The sequence below is a fragment of the Cornus florida genome, unplaced genomic scaffold (genome assembly GCF_030987335.1).
Source record: "Cornus florida cultivar Cherokee Brave unplaced genomic scaffold, ASM3098733v1 CherokeeBrave_3.0.0_Hap2_Chr11, whole genome shotgun sequence".
Taxonomy (NCBI): domain Eukaryota; kingdom Viridiplantae; phylum Streptophyta; class Magnoliopsida; order Cornales; family Cornaceae; genus Cornus; species Cornus florida.
In genome coordinates this window covers 106,015,838-106,031,147 of record NW_026775581.1, presented here as the reverse complement: position 1 = coordinate 106,031,147, position 15,310 = coordinate 106,015,838, and the positions used below count along the sequence as shown (strand labels likewise).

Sequence of the window (15,310 nt, the reverse complement as noted above, 5' to 3'; positions counted from 1 at the left end):
TACGTACAATTTGAAGCTCGTCGTTGCCGAAGAGAAGCTCGCGGTTGTGAGGGTGTCGTGTGAGCTCGCATTCGCCGAAGTTCAATGGAGCCGCAAGCACCATCGTTCAGTCAGATTCTTGCCAGTCGCTGTTCTTTGCTCGCCGCTGCTCTTTGTGGGTGTCATTTATTAAAAGCTGATTTGGCATGTTGACAAGTCAATACAACCCCAGCCAAATCCTCCGTGGCAATTTGAAAAGTCAAAAACCTCGAAAGGTTAAATTTCGAGCACTCTAAGTCCTGGCATCGCTCTAGGCCCATCAAGTCTCGAAATATCGAATCTCGAGCACTCTAAGCCCTGGCATCACTCCAGGCCCTCAAGCCTCGAAAGATCAAATCTCGAGCACTCTAAGCCCTAGCATTGCTCCAGGCTGACAAGTCTCGAAAGATCAAATCTCGAGCACTCTAAGCCCTGGCATCGCTACAGGCCCTCAAGCCTCGAAAGACCAAATCTCGAGCACCCTATGCCCTGGCATCGCTCCAGGTCCATTAAGCCTCGAAAAATCAAATCTCGAGCACTCTAAGCCCTAGTATCGCTCCAAGCTCTCAAGCCTCGAAACATCAAATTTCGAGCACTCTAAAGCCCTGGCATCGCTCCAGGCCTACCAAGCCTCGAAAGATCAAACTTCGAGCATACAAAGCCCTGGGATCGCTTTAGGCTCAATAAGCCTCGAGACGCTGATCCTCGAGCATCCCAAGCCCTGGCACCACACCAGGCCCATCAAGCCTCGAGAGACCAACTCTAGAATACCTCGAACCCTGGTGTTATGCCAGACAATACTGCTTTAAAAGGCTGGAGCTCCTTAGCACGAGATGAAGGTAGGATATTCGTGTTATAGGAATCCATGTTTGGGAAACATAGGAGGATCTTGGATTGGTGGATGAGAAGTCAAGAGGTGCCTTCGCTCTCGGCAAAGCCCAATTAATAAGATGATGGGATTATACATGTCGTGACAACAAACCTTAAAATCACAATTAATGCTATGTCAGGCTTGACCAACCGATGGCCAAGCAACATTTAATGCCCCTGATTAAGGGAGAAGTGACATGGCAACATGGGATAAGGCTCGAGGAAAGGATTAGACCCTTTAGACTCCTAAATCTCCAGGATTACTCACGTAATCCAGATTGGGGGTAATGCATGCAAGGGACCATGTATGGAAAGAACCATTGAATAATAACCAATGGAATCTAGATCTATAAATGGCACTGTCCTATGAAAAAAGAACCAACCCTAGAGGAGGAAAGCTGTCATAAGATATTATATACTCGCCCTACCACCATCTTTATCTTGATAGTTGGTCTTCTTCACCTCCTCCTACACTGAGCATCCCTTCTGTTTTCTTTCGTATTTGTATTCTTGATATCTCTATTATATTGCTGCTTTATTATCTAGTAGAAAAGAACCCCTACACTCTTCCCCATCATCGTCGTCTCTTGTCGGTATGTCCATTCTTGCAACAGAGAGGGAGAGCCGAAGAGGGAGCGTATGTTTGGGGTGAAAAGGTTAGGGGTTAGTAAGGTAATTTGGTTCAAAAGTAAATAGGTATTTTAGGTAAAAAGTTATAGTAAATAGTAAAAGTTTATGTCCACATCTGAAATTAGGTCAACTATCTCAAAGGAGTGTTTAAAATGAGTCTCTAAATTTGTCACCTCTGCATTTTTTAGAGATCTTCCCCGTTTCTCTTAGCCTCCAGCTTTTCTTCCGCGATTTGTCTTCTGTGGGCAGCTCTATGGTGTGGGTCGTTCCACCTTTCTGTCCGTTTTCTTTTCCGGCCTACTCTTTCTAATTCTAAGGCACGGTTTCCTGCTTTTCTCCTGATATCAACAAACCTTTTATTCGTACCGCGATGTACGGACCTAAGTAAGGACACCTAACGTTGTACTAGGACACATTAGTATTTCTAAGAGCCACATCAGCGTTTTGTACTGTTGAAATTTTAACTATCCCAAATGTTCCAATAGTGCATTTTTGTTTTCCAAAAAAAATAGCATTTTAATATTTTTAAAATTTTTAATATATATATGTATATATATATATTTTCAAACAGCTATATCCATTATCATTTGATGTTAAGAATCATTTATTTATAAAGATGAAAACAAAGGCAAATATTTTTTTTAAAAAAAAAAAATATATCATTGTTTAAAATTAATTATATTTTATTAGGGAAAATTAAATTTTTGGACTAATATAGACGTTAAGGCATTGTTTGGGTTAGCCAAACAATGCCTAAAATGACTATAATGTCGCTAGGAATCTTGATTTTTTTATTTTTTTTAAAAAATAATTTTCTAATTTTTTTTTTTTAACTTTTGTTACCCCAAAAAAACTTTAAGACACCGTTTATGTTAAAGGCTATTTGGTCCATTTGTGTTGAGGAAAAAAAAAAAAACTTCCAAAACTTCTTTCTAAAATTTTTTTCCAGCCAAACACGCCCTTAAACCAATTCTAGGCTAAGAGCTACAGTAATTTAGGCTTTAAAAAATAAAGAAAAAGCAAGTGGGCCTGCGCAAGGCAGGCCTGCGATCACTAAGAAGGTTGCCTTGGCGACCCAAAAGTTTGAGCCCACATTGGAGATTCCATTGGACTGTCCAATAGTCAAAAGGGGCCGAAATAGTTTAAAAATAAATAAATAAAATAAAATAAAATAAAAATAAAATAAAAAACAGGGCCCCTGGAGCTGCTCTAAGCCTTCTTATATATAAAAAAAATCATTTGAACTATGTGCCATTTTCCTAAAACACAAATACACAGCATTGCTGCCATAACTCTTTCACTCACCAAGAGACTAATTGGTTTTGACCATTAATTGACACAGCATAGTAGTAAACTTTCTTCTGATTATCGATAGATATTTTTAATTGTAATTAGCTGTCATTTTTGGGCACAACTATACAACTGATATAAGTGATGATGCCCACAATAATCATAGGAAAGCATGTAGAAGTTTAGCAGCAAAAACTTTAACCACCACCTTACCATTCTCACCAAAGAGGGCGTTAAAAAAACAATACTAAAAAGTAAGAACTTAAGCACAATGAAAATGAAAACTAAAAACATAAAGACGTAGTATTTCAATTAACATCAGACAAGGGATGAAATGAATGGCATAAGATAGATTAATCATGTAAGTTCTCTGTTTTGAAAATAAAATTGGAAGTTTTTGGACTTCTCTCGTTTCCTTCGGAAATCCATTCTTTATTTCAAAATTAGACTCGAATCAAAAGCATTTAGACAACATATATATCTAACTCTTTCTATTATTATAATAATTTACTTAGCGTTATTAAAGTGATTCATTATATAATTTATTTATTTTAAAACACATTACATTAATAATAATTTATTTGCTATAACAATATAAATTTATAATATGACGAAATTTATAACTTGCAAAGGAACAAAATTTAAGATTATATTTTAGAAACAACGGCCACAACAAGAAGAAGATTATGAATACTGACAACAAAAAAAAAAAAATCAAGACAAGAAGTAAAAATAAGTGAGCAGGACAAAGAGACAACATAATCCTAAGATCACATTAGACAATTTAGGTGTAAACTCTTGTCTGAGTTTGAGCTCCAACTATAATAAATAAATAAATAAATAAAAACAGTAGGCAAGATTCAGAAATTAATAAGCCAAAAAAAAAATGAAATCAACAAAAAAAAAAAAAAAAAATGTTTTCACAACAAGACGAAGACTACGGAAATCTTTTGCAAAAAGTTGAAAAAGTTGCATATAAGACTTTGAAAAATTCTATTCTTAAATCCAATCAAAAGGAATCTCACTTGACCAGCAAAGGAACAAAATAACATTAATATAAATTAAAGTAAAAGGAATACAAGATTTTTATACAATATATACTTACAGATTTAGAGTAAAGGTTTTCAATGCACTTGAACTGAACCCACAATCGTGATTCAAGATAAGACCTTAAAATATGAATATGAAACACCCGTAATCGAATAGAGACTCACAATAGAAGAGATCAAAGATGATGCGCACAATCAAAGTGAAACGAAACCCTCCTCTCTTTTTCTCTCTCTCTAAACCAACGGCCGTAAATCTCAAAAACTGGTTTGAGTAAAATTGATAACTTAATTCATGGAGGGTATTATAGATATTTTACACATCTAATATTTATTTATTTTAATAATAAATCAAAATGTGAGATTGTTTAGTGATTGTGTCCTTCATATTGTCGAAAAATATGTTCTGGTGAGTTATAAGAGGAGAATATATAATATTTGAGGGACTGAGTTGTTCCCAAAAAATAGTACAGGGACATTTTGCAACAACCGTAGAGGGTGGGGATTTTTTTATTTTATATTTTTTTTGTTTTGCTCTTTTCCTTAATTTGTATGAGACTGATTGCAATGATTTTTATCATCTTTCGACTTAGTGGGCAAGAGGGGCCTATGTCATGTGAATACCATAAAAGCATGCAAAGTAACATTCCACCAATAACATGCAAAGTAAAACAGCAATAATTGCCACTTTTCTTTGGTTTGAAGGAATTATTAAATAATCTGCGCACTGAACATACAATATTTATGATGTTTTCCCTTTCTTTTCTTTTCTGTTTTTTTTTTTTTTTTCGTGTGTTTCTTAGCTTTTGCATAATTTGTATGAGACTGATTGGTAATGTTTTTGACTTTATAAATATAAATTATGCAAGAGCTAAGAAACACACGAAAAAAAAAAAACAGAAAAGAAAAGAAAGGGAAAACATCATAAATATTGTATGTTCAGTGCGCAGATTATTTAATAATTCCTTCAAACCAAAGAAAAGTGGCAATTATTGCTGTTTTACTTTGCATGTTATTGGTTGAATGTTACTTTGCATGCTTTTATGGTATTCACATGACATAGGCCCCTCTCCCTCTCCCTCTCCCTCTCTCTCTCTCTCTCTCTATATATATATATATATATATTAAAGTTAAATAAAATTTTATTCACTTGTAGAGCCCACATGAATTATAAGTCAATATAATGACTTATCTCTTCCTCTCTACGTATCACACTCTCTCTCGTCCAGTAGTTCTCTTTTATTTTCTTTTTTTTTTGTTCTTCAAAGCTTCAAGGCTTAATTTCTCTCTCATTTCTTATCGGATTAAGGTGCCGTTTGAGACAAAACGAAGCCCACGACGAGCTGTACGCATCCATACGAACAATTCCAGATTTGGTGCCCTTCTTGGAGTTCGAAATTCAAGACTCATTTTAAGAGTTTTGTGCAAATTTGAGGTAAGGACTCTTAATCCACAAGTTTCTTGCTCCTATGTAAATTACATCTTCTAATTTGATGCTAGATATGTTTACTTATGGTAGTTGTAGTTTAAAGAAATTATAGCATGTGTATGTGGTTATGTGAGAACTTGTTTTAAATGTTTTATGTGAAAATTCTTGCTTATGTGATGATTTATATATGTTCGTTGTGCTAAATGCATTGTTGTACAAGAGCATGTTATAATCCCTTGAGAAATTCTTACGAAATTATGTCTTACTTACTTAAATAGAGTTGAATGTGAAATGATGATTAAATTCATGATATTGATGCACTCATGCACTTACATTGGCCATGAAACGGGAAGAATGAGTTTGAAATGAAAAATGAGAATTTGGGAAAAATGATTTGATGAAACGGTTTTGAAAAAAAACCCGGTCGCCGCGGGAGTACCAAAGGGCCGGAGTGTTACTATAGCCTAGAGGGGACTAGGGAGTCGCCCTGGCGTAGTTGAGCTAGCTGGGCCCCATAATGACGCCGCGGGGGTACCAAGGGTCAGGGACACTAGCCAATCCTCCTCTCGTGTCGCTGCGGGGTCACCAAAGGGCGAATTATATTAACAGTTTGAAAGTGATGTTTGAGAACAGAAAATGGGGAGTGACATTAGCATGCATTTGCATTTCATGGTATCGTGTGGGTTGTACTTGAGTTTAGTTGGAATGTTGTATTATTTCCCGACATTGTATTATCCTCATTTCCTATTGGCCTATTCTTTGTATGGATTCACAGGTACACAAGAAAAGTGTCTTAAGCGTCACCTACTGAGCATATTTGCTCACCCTACTATTTATATTATTTTTTTCAAGTCTTGGAAATGAACCGGTGGATGACAATCCACCTCAAGCTTGAAAGTTGTTAGAAGGTTGTTTGCTATTTTGTATTTTCACCGTTTTATGTATATTCATAGTTGTGGGGATGTAACTAAGTTAGTATTCATGGCCTTGTAACTTAAGAACGAACTTATCTTTTGTTTGATGTAAATGAAACTAATGAAATTATGGTATATGTTTCTATGCAATTGTATCATGTAACGTTGTAAGACAGGGACTTTAAATATTAATCTCGTATTTTGGGACTGTAATGATGATAATTTAGATTAATTGGTGTGTGGATGTTCCACCATGAGAGGAACTATGTTGAAGTATAATGAACGGATGAATGGGATGCTGGATGATTTTATGTGTTTTGTGTATTGGGACAGGTTGTTGAAGGCCCATTTTTAGGGGAGGTTATGCCGATTTTTTTTAAAATTTTGGCATTAGCTTGAGTCGTTACATGATTGCTTTAATCTTTCGACTTAGTGGGCAGGAGGGCCCTATGTCATGTGAATATATACCATAAAAGCATGCAAAGTAACATCGAAAAAGCACAAGCATTAACATAGAATAAAAAGAAGAAACACTGAACCATGGAATCACTTGCACCGCAATTGAAAAACGAAATGTTTAACAAATAAATAAAACATATTTGTATGAAATTCCATTCTCTTTTAAGCGGACTATATATAGATATAGATATTTATTTATTTTTTACGCGGACAGACTTTCTTATTATTCTAGAGTCGGCTTTTATCATTTCCCTTAAAGAACTAAGGTGGTATTTAATAAAATTAAATATTAAGCACTAAAAATTGTAATTACTAAAAATTAGCTCCATGCTTGCAAATAGTGATTGGAGTGGTGAGGCTGATCAAGATGTTCTGAAACTCGCTCTCAAGCCGAACCATGGCGATCTGAATCACGGTGTTGGCTTTGAATTGGTCATCTAAGATGGCGGCTGACTCTGTTCATAGTTGAATCTCATCAATGGCGTGCAAGTACTGATCAGCTTTGGAGCGATCTCCTTTGAAGATAGTTCCTTCTTTGGCTATTCCAGTTGTAGTAAAAGCCCACCTCAAGATTAATTCTAAGGCAAAAAGTGTTTTACTTCTACAGAATGTTAAGAATTTGAAAACCATTTTATAAAAATCTTGAATATAAAAATTGAATGGTAAGACAATCTAATATGATTCAATTCATTTCTATGTTTCTAACAACTTGATAATCGTTGACCAAACTTGAACAGTTTTGTTTAGCTGGTAACCTTCCACACATAAAGAAAGAGACTCTTGTTCTACCTATTTAATTCGCTCGCCTTGCCTCATCGGTCTTCACTATCTACTTGTTGAGAGAATATTGGGTACCCCGTCAGCTTGTCCACCTAGTACCCTAATCCAATAAAAACATGACAACTGGCTAACTTTCCACCTCAGCTTCTTACTCAACATGCCATTAACGGAGACGGCGTCAACCTCGTTTAAAAAAAAAAAAATTAGCCTTGACCGGATTAAGGAATCATCTTCACCATCACCGGCCCAACCAACCAGCAACCATCACCGAGCACAGAGCTCGTTCTCGGGTAGCCCAAAAATGTCCCTTATGATCTCGCCGAGTTGGCTCACCAACGAGTCTGAGCTAAAGACCCACAAGAATTAAAGATTTTGGAGCGATTGAGAGAGACCCAAATGAGAGAATTGCTTGAATCTGTACAGCGGAGTTACAAGACATACGCCATAGTTTTGAAGGTCAGAGCGCCGCCGGCGCCAGAGAAGATGGCGAGTCGCGCATCGGTCGATTTGGTGATAGTATTAGATGTGAGCGAAGCGTGATGGTAATGAAATTGCAAATGATGAAACGCGCGATGCAATTGATCGTGTCGTCTCTTTCGTCCGCGGATCGTCTCTCCATTGTGGCTTTCTCAGCGAACTCCAAGAGGTTGTTGCCACTGAAAAGAATGACGGTGAACGGCCGGTTATCGGTGCGTCGAATCGTCGACACACTTGTGGCAGGCCAAGGCTCATCGAGTTTCACCGACGCGCTGAAAAAAGCTGTGAAGGTGTTAGAAGACGTTCATGACGGGCCAGTCTCCGCCGGTAAATTGGCAGTGGAAAGGCGTCAACCCTCCGTCTCTGTTCCACGCTCTACTCGCACCTCGAGATCCCTGTACACGCCTTTGGATTCAGCCAAGGTGGCGCGTACGGCGACGCTCCCGCCAGTGACGCCTTCGCCAAATTATGGTCGGTTTACTAAGCGCCGTGGTGTAGGATTTTCGTCTGCAGCTCGGTTTCGTCTCCGGTTCAGCTCCGGCAAGATCACAGCGGTTATTCACACACCGGTCGGCCCGGCGCACTCGGATCTGGTTGGATCCAGCTTGGTGAGTTATATGCCGAAGCAGATAGAGATCTTCTGGTTGAATTGAAAGTTCCATCATCGGCTCTTGGGGCAACCACGTACGGTCGGTTCAATAATTTAGGTTTCATAATTATTTTTTTTAACGAAGCTGACACGTTCCGTTGGTGGCATGTTGAGTATGAAGCTGATGTGGAAAGTTAGCCAATTGTCATGTTTTTATTGGATTGGGATACCAGGTGGGACAAGCTGACGAGGTACCCTTGGGGTACCCAATATTCTCTCCTCCTTGTTCCTCTCCTTATTCGTTGCTGCCCACACATTTTCTTTGTAGACCCCACATGTTTGCCTCCAATTACTATAAAGTACCAACCATATACGGAGTATCACATAAATTCACATCAAGTACCATGAAATTGCACGATCTTTTTCATTAGCGTAACCTTTTTGGTACAAGCAGGGAGAAAAGTTGCGAGTCTATTTTCCACCACTATAGAAATTGAAATCGAAAGTCAATTTGATCTTTTCCCGGTAAGAATGAGAGAAATTATCCTGCATCTCCGTTTGATATGAATAATGAAAAATTGAATAAACAAAAAAAAATGGAATTAAGAAAGAAGTAAAAATATCTAAAAACAAATTTCTTTCAAGAATATGATATTGGATACATTTTTATTCAAAACCAGGGCTTATGGGTTACATCTTAGGTGTTCAAATTCAGGAAAGGTGTTATCTAGGCGGACATAAGATCACGATCTTAAGGTCCTCAACCGTATACTTAATGTATTTCTCTTGTTGATTCAGGTTCCCCAAATGGCTCTTGAACCGCTCGAAAAATGAGCTGTAAGCCCCAATCAGCTTCTCGGATATGGAATGGCAAAGCTCACTTCGGATGTGCCAACTTGGTACCACCCATTTGGCTTGATTCTGATGAACCTCTTCTAACGTAGCATTGAAGGTCTTGAATCTCTCTTTCAATGTAGTTTTGGATACCTTCAACGAAGCACCCTGACTCACATATAATCCTTCATCTCTCAGACAATAGAGGACCCTCTCCCAAGTCAATCCCATATAGGCATTCATTCGTAGCTGCACATTTTCGATCAACGTCTTCAAATAATCCTCCCCAACCATCTCTCCCAAATCCTGGTCCTCTTTGATTTTTTGCAACAATGTAGTGAACATTGTTCATCATGAATAATTGAGTCAAAGAGGCATCCGCGTAGCACTTGGATTTAGCCTCCAATTTGAATTGTAAAATTTCAATGATCCAAATTAAATGGACCACCAATGGAGTACTAGTACACGCATCAAGTTGAGCAAGTTTCACTTCTGGAATCGTCATATGATCACCACAAATATTACTCCTATAATCTGGCTTTGACACGATCAGTTTAGTTAGACCTTCATTGTAGTAAGCGAACTGAGTAATGTATTTCGTAACATATGTAGTCACTCTGTCAATCCCACCTCTCTGATCCTGAAAATGAGACTGCTCATGAAGCATGTCATTTTCAAATTGCAGTAGAGTCTCTCTTGCAGCTTTGGCAAGCTGTGACTGCATCTCAGCAGCCACAATTCCAACAGATTCTAATGATTTGGACTTAAAGATAATGTCAAGATCATCCCAAAGCTGTGCCAACATTTCGTGGAGGTCTAAAATTCTGAACAGCTTCTCCGGATGTCGTGATCTATCGCCTGCGCAGATGCCTAATGCTTTACCAGTCTCAAATAATTGAAATGCAGGATCTTTAACTGTTCCCGCAAAACAGTTACCGTCAATGCCATTTCCAAGACCTCCAAACACATGCTTACAAAGTCTCTTTTCGCTCACAAACAGAACACTAACCCAAATCTTAGCACCTTGCATCCACTGTCTGATTGTCCCCTCAAACGCTCCCCACTCCAAACTACGAATGTCACTCATACTTAATTTCTTGACACCGAGTTTTCGGAGACTTGTGTCCAGGAAAGTCTTCCTGACACTCTGGTACACCTCAACCCCCTTCTCAAGATTTCCAGCAGATTTCATACTCTGGGCGATGCTGCGAAGATCATCTTTTTTCACCGTATTCAACTGTACAAAATGATAGTCCTCATAGCTAGGACCACTATCGGTTACGGAATATGAGCTTGTGGAAGACTTACTTGGATTGTTGCCGGTTGGACTGGTGAGGCTGATTAAGATGACTCGAAAGTCGTTTTCAAGTTGAGCAATATTGATGGTGCTGTTGAATTTGCTCTGATCGTCTGAGATCGTTGTGGCCTCCGTCTGTGGTTGAATCTCGTCCATGACTGATTCGGATGCTGAGACAACATTTTCTGGTGCCTCCGTCTGTGGTTGAATCTCGTCCATGACTGATTCAGATGCCGGGACAACATTTTCTAGCGCCTCTGTTGCCTGTGGCTGTTTATATCTACGGAATTTGAAGAATTTGAAGAAATCCATCTTCATATATGCTTGTTATACATCAAGGATAAAATCTAATGTAGCAAGGAATTATAAGTACTTTAAAAACTTGGAAGTCCTTGGTGGGGATATATTAGGGTATTGAACGTGGTAATGTTCTAGCCAAACAAGGGCCGAATAGGAGTTTACGGTAACAAAGAAAAAATTAATGACAAGATAATAAAATACCGTACACACACAAATAAGATAAGGATTTACGTAGTTTGATTATGCCTACGTCCATAGAAAGAAGACAAAATAATATTTTACTATAAAAATAAAGAGATATAAAGTAAAGTGACTTACACCCAAAACTCAAATACACCCACAAGCTCTCACTCTCTGACTGATATTACAAATTCAATTGATGATTTCGGATGTTTTTAATTGAATGAGTACAAGGCTATTTATAGCCAAAAAAAAATACTTGATATCCAAGTATATTACAAAATGCCAAATGACACTTGTTGTTCAAGAATAATTAGGAAGTTTCATCATCACGTCTGTAAATGTATAAAAAATTTGATGTGAAAAAAAATATATATTGTTAAAGACTCAAGGGAAGACTCTAGTAAACTTCCCAGAAATCACATCACATATTCTTCCATCCACCTACTTAACAATATTTTTTTTATTTTTATAGAAGATTGTCCCCATTCAAGCAATGGAGCCACTGATTGGAAATAAAATCATATTTAAGCACAGGATCAACGTTCTTAAATGAGGCACACATCACTATGATTGTGATATATTACACTTGTATATTTTAAATGCTGAGATGATTGTGTGTGTTTATATATATAGGGTTAAGTGGATTAAATCCCCTTCAACTTTCTTCTCTTTTTCAATAAATCCCCCTTAACTAAGTAAAGTACAGTTAACTCCCTAACTATTTCAATTGTTGCAAAACGTTAGTGGTCCGTTTAAAAACTATCGTCCAAAGAAGGCACATGACTCACGTGACTAGGTTAAAATCAATAAAGACAAAAATAACCTTGAATGTGTAAAGTTCGCTAATACACCAATGTATCGTCAACGAAGACCGAGAGGAATAACATATACAGACACACACACACACACACACACACACACACACACACACACACACACACACACACACATATATATATATATATATATATATATATATATATTACCTCCCTCCTTTCTTTTTAAATAACCTACAGCATCTGTCCATGGCCGTCACCTCCACCGTCCGCCCATGGCCACCACCGCCACCGCCACCGTTCTCTCCCCCACATAATATTTTTCTCTCACAACCACCTCACCGTCCACGGCTGCCACCACAACCGCTCTCTTCCCAATCCGCCTCCCTCTCTTTAGCCTCTAACTCCAGCAACAACAAGAACTTCAATACCGGTAAGAAGTGGGTTTGTTCTGCAGCGGTAGTGACAGAGGTGTGCGGCGACGATGAGCTTACCGGAGAACACAATGACTATTCGTGATAGCGGCACTGAACCATATGGGCAGACGGCAGTGAGTTGAACTGAAACGGCGGCTGCAAGCGAGGATGAACCCACGGGACGGCGACGATTGTTCTTAACGATGGTCGCGGATCAAAACGGTGGCGGTAACGACTGTAGGAGTCACGAAGCTTCAATGAATTACGGCAATGGTGGCGATGAATTTGGAAGATGCCAGTGAGCTTACCAATGAACAATGGAACTGAACTGGATATGGAGATTTGAGATCGAGTCACCTGAATATGGAGATTTGAGAGCAAATGAGAAGGATTTGCTGAAAATCAATGGCGAACGAGAGAGGATTTGCTGAGACTGAAAATTAGGGCTTCAAATTTGGGGGTTCTTGGGATATGATGAATATATATATATCCAAACTCAAGACCAAGTCCTCATTTGCAATTTCTTAGGTTCGTTCTCAGCATATGATGCTCTCAATGGTGAAAATGATTTCTTTCTTCAGGCCAATTATGGATGTATGAGATTTTGATAGCAAAGACTACGAGAATGGTCTTGTTTTGAATGGTGCTTGGACTATAACTAATAATTTATCTTCCCTACTTTACGAGTTTTATATCTGGGAAAGGATTGTTCTTAGCATATTTCCAAGGTGCTATATAATAAACAATTTGCAGTGATTACTAATGTTCTTTGAACCGTGAATTCAGATTAATTCCGTCGGAAAAAGGTCAACCGTCTATGTTTGCCGATCTCCAACCATAACAAATAAAATATTTAAATGGAGAGAGACATGCACCAAATCCAATCAATCCCAATATACAACCAATTTAAATTGGAACCCATTTTCATATTTTGATGTTATTACTTCACAATTTCCTCTCATCTCCTTCAATTTCTTGTTGGCCCCAAAAAATACCATTGACGAGATGGACACAGAGAGGAGGTGGTGGTGGCTGCCGATAGAGAAGAATTACAATTATTATATATATATAATTCTCCACTAATTGAGTTGTCATTCTCTTATTGGTAGAGAATTGTTTTTGTCCACTTCAATAAAATAATTCTGAGTTGGCCCATTTTCATTGGACATAGAGATTACAATTGTTACATCAGCCTATCCAATAATAATAATAATAATAATTTTTTAAAAAATAATAATAATTCAACACGAAGGGCTAAATGGTAATTTTCATTTTTTATTAACGTCTCCTTGACGGTTCTTGACTAAATGCAACAAAATGATAGTTTAGGGGGTTTTACTTATTTAAAGGGGGTTTCTTGCAATCGGGTTATAATTGAGGGGGGTTTAATGCACTTAACCCATATATTATATATGCATATCTATCTTATTTGGTATAATACGGATATTTCTTTTTAATTATAATATTGGGCAAAGTACCAATTTTCTTCCTGTTCTGGATTTCTTCCAAAAGAAAATTTATTTGTGCAAGCCTACCTTTATTCAAAAATTATTTATGTGGGGAAACCACATCTGTTCTTTTATCACAGTTACATTGCATGTTTATGCTCCTCTGTGTAGTTTGATCACAATTAGAATCTTTTAGCTTATGTTATTCAACATAAAAAATTTATTATCATATATTACGTGAATAGTTCGTAATTCTAATCTTCACTGTTTAAATAATAATTATGTGATTATAAGTAATCTGTCACATTGTTACTAATCGAATTCTGATTACTGTTTAAATAGTGATGCTATTATTTAAATAGTGATTCTGTAACGACCCTAAACTGATACCATTTATAAAAAAAAAAAAAAAAATTCGACATGACCTCCGCTAAAAGGAGTCTTACGACAACCTGCTTAAATGCATAAAAATACAAAGGTCTCTCTTGAACCTTCAAAATTTATCTAACCTGTCCCAACACAATACAAATAATACATTCCAGCATCCCTTTCATCCATTCATCCTGCCTCAACACAGTTCATCTCTTGGTGGAACATCCACATACCATTTAATCCAAATATCGTGATTATAGTCCCAATAATACATGGTTAAGATCTAAAGTCTACGTCTTACAACGTTTAGACAACATATAATAAAATTACAGCCCATAAATATAATTATAATAACAAGAGTTCACAAATCTTTATACCAAATATAACAAACTAAGATTTTACAAAAAATATGGGACTTAAATACAAAAATAGCAAAACTATCTTCTAATCCAATTTAGACCTGTGGTGGAACGTCATCCGCCACTTCTTTTCCGTTTCTTGAAAAAAAATGTTAAATAAAAGGGGTGAACAAAATTGCTCAGTAGGTGGTGCATAAGACACACCTCTTGTGACCCCGTGAATCCAGATAATGAATAAAGACAAGGAATAGGGATCATTCTAAGCCAGGGAAAAATACAACATAAATTTCTCAAGTTCAAGACTAACAAATTTCCATGCCATGAATGTAATGTTATGCATGTTACTCCCCATTTTCAATTCACTTCAAAACTTCACTTTTCAAACCGTTAACGTAACGCGTCCCTCGGTACTCCCTTGGCGACACGAGAGAAGGATTGGCCACTGTCCCTGACCCTTGGTAACCCCGCGGCGTCATTTGGGGCCCAGTTGGCTCAACCACGCTAGGGCGATCTCCCTAATTCCTTCTAGGCTACTGTGGAGGGAAAAATCTCCCTCCAATTAGAACTGTACACGTCATCGCAATGTAAATACTCATCACAAATGTCAAAGGCCCATCCTGCTCAAAGCCCAGTCCAAGCTCATTGACAGCCCAAAATCATAAGACACTAACCCAAGGTCGCAGATAATTGATCTCTGTAGCATTGCTCAAGCCCGAAACAAGAGATCCAGCCCGTTAGCAATGTCACATGGATCAGGTTACTTATAGCCCAAATCTATTGAAAGGAAATTAGTCCTATTAGAAGAAGGATACAGCAAAGAAAG

General features: G+C 37.6%; 1 protein-coding gene and 1 long non-coding RNA gene across 2 annotated transcripts; one reads left to right on the top strand and one right to left on the bottom strand.

Moving 5' to 3' along the window:
- Positions 1-4,157: 4,157 nt before the first annotated feature.
- Positions 4,158-6,511, top strand: LOC132286339 (uncharacterized). The gene is made up of 2 exons (XR_009472755.1): positions 4,158-5,289; positions 6,059-6,511. It is a non-coding gene; the product is annotated as an uncharacterized LOC132286339 (long non-coding RNA).
- Positions 6,512-9,523: 3,012 nt separating this feature from the next.
- LOC132281773 (exocyst complex component EXO70A1-like) lies at positions 9,524-10,945 on the bottom strand. The gene has a single exon (XM_059783441.1). It carries the CDS (start codon positions 10,943-10,945, stop codon positions 9,524-9,526), a length of 1,422 nt encoding a protein of 473 aa, XP_059639424.1.
- Positions 10,946-15,310: the final 4,365 nt, after the last annotated feature.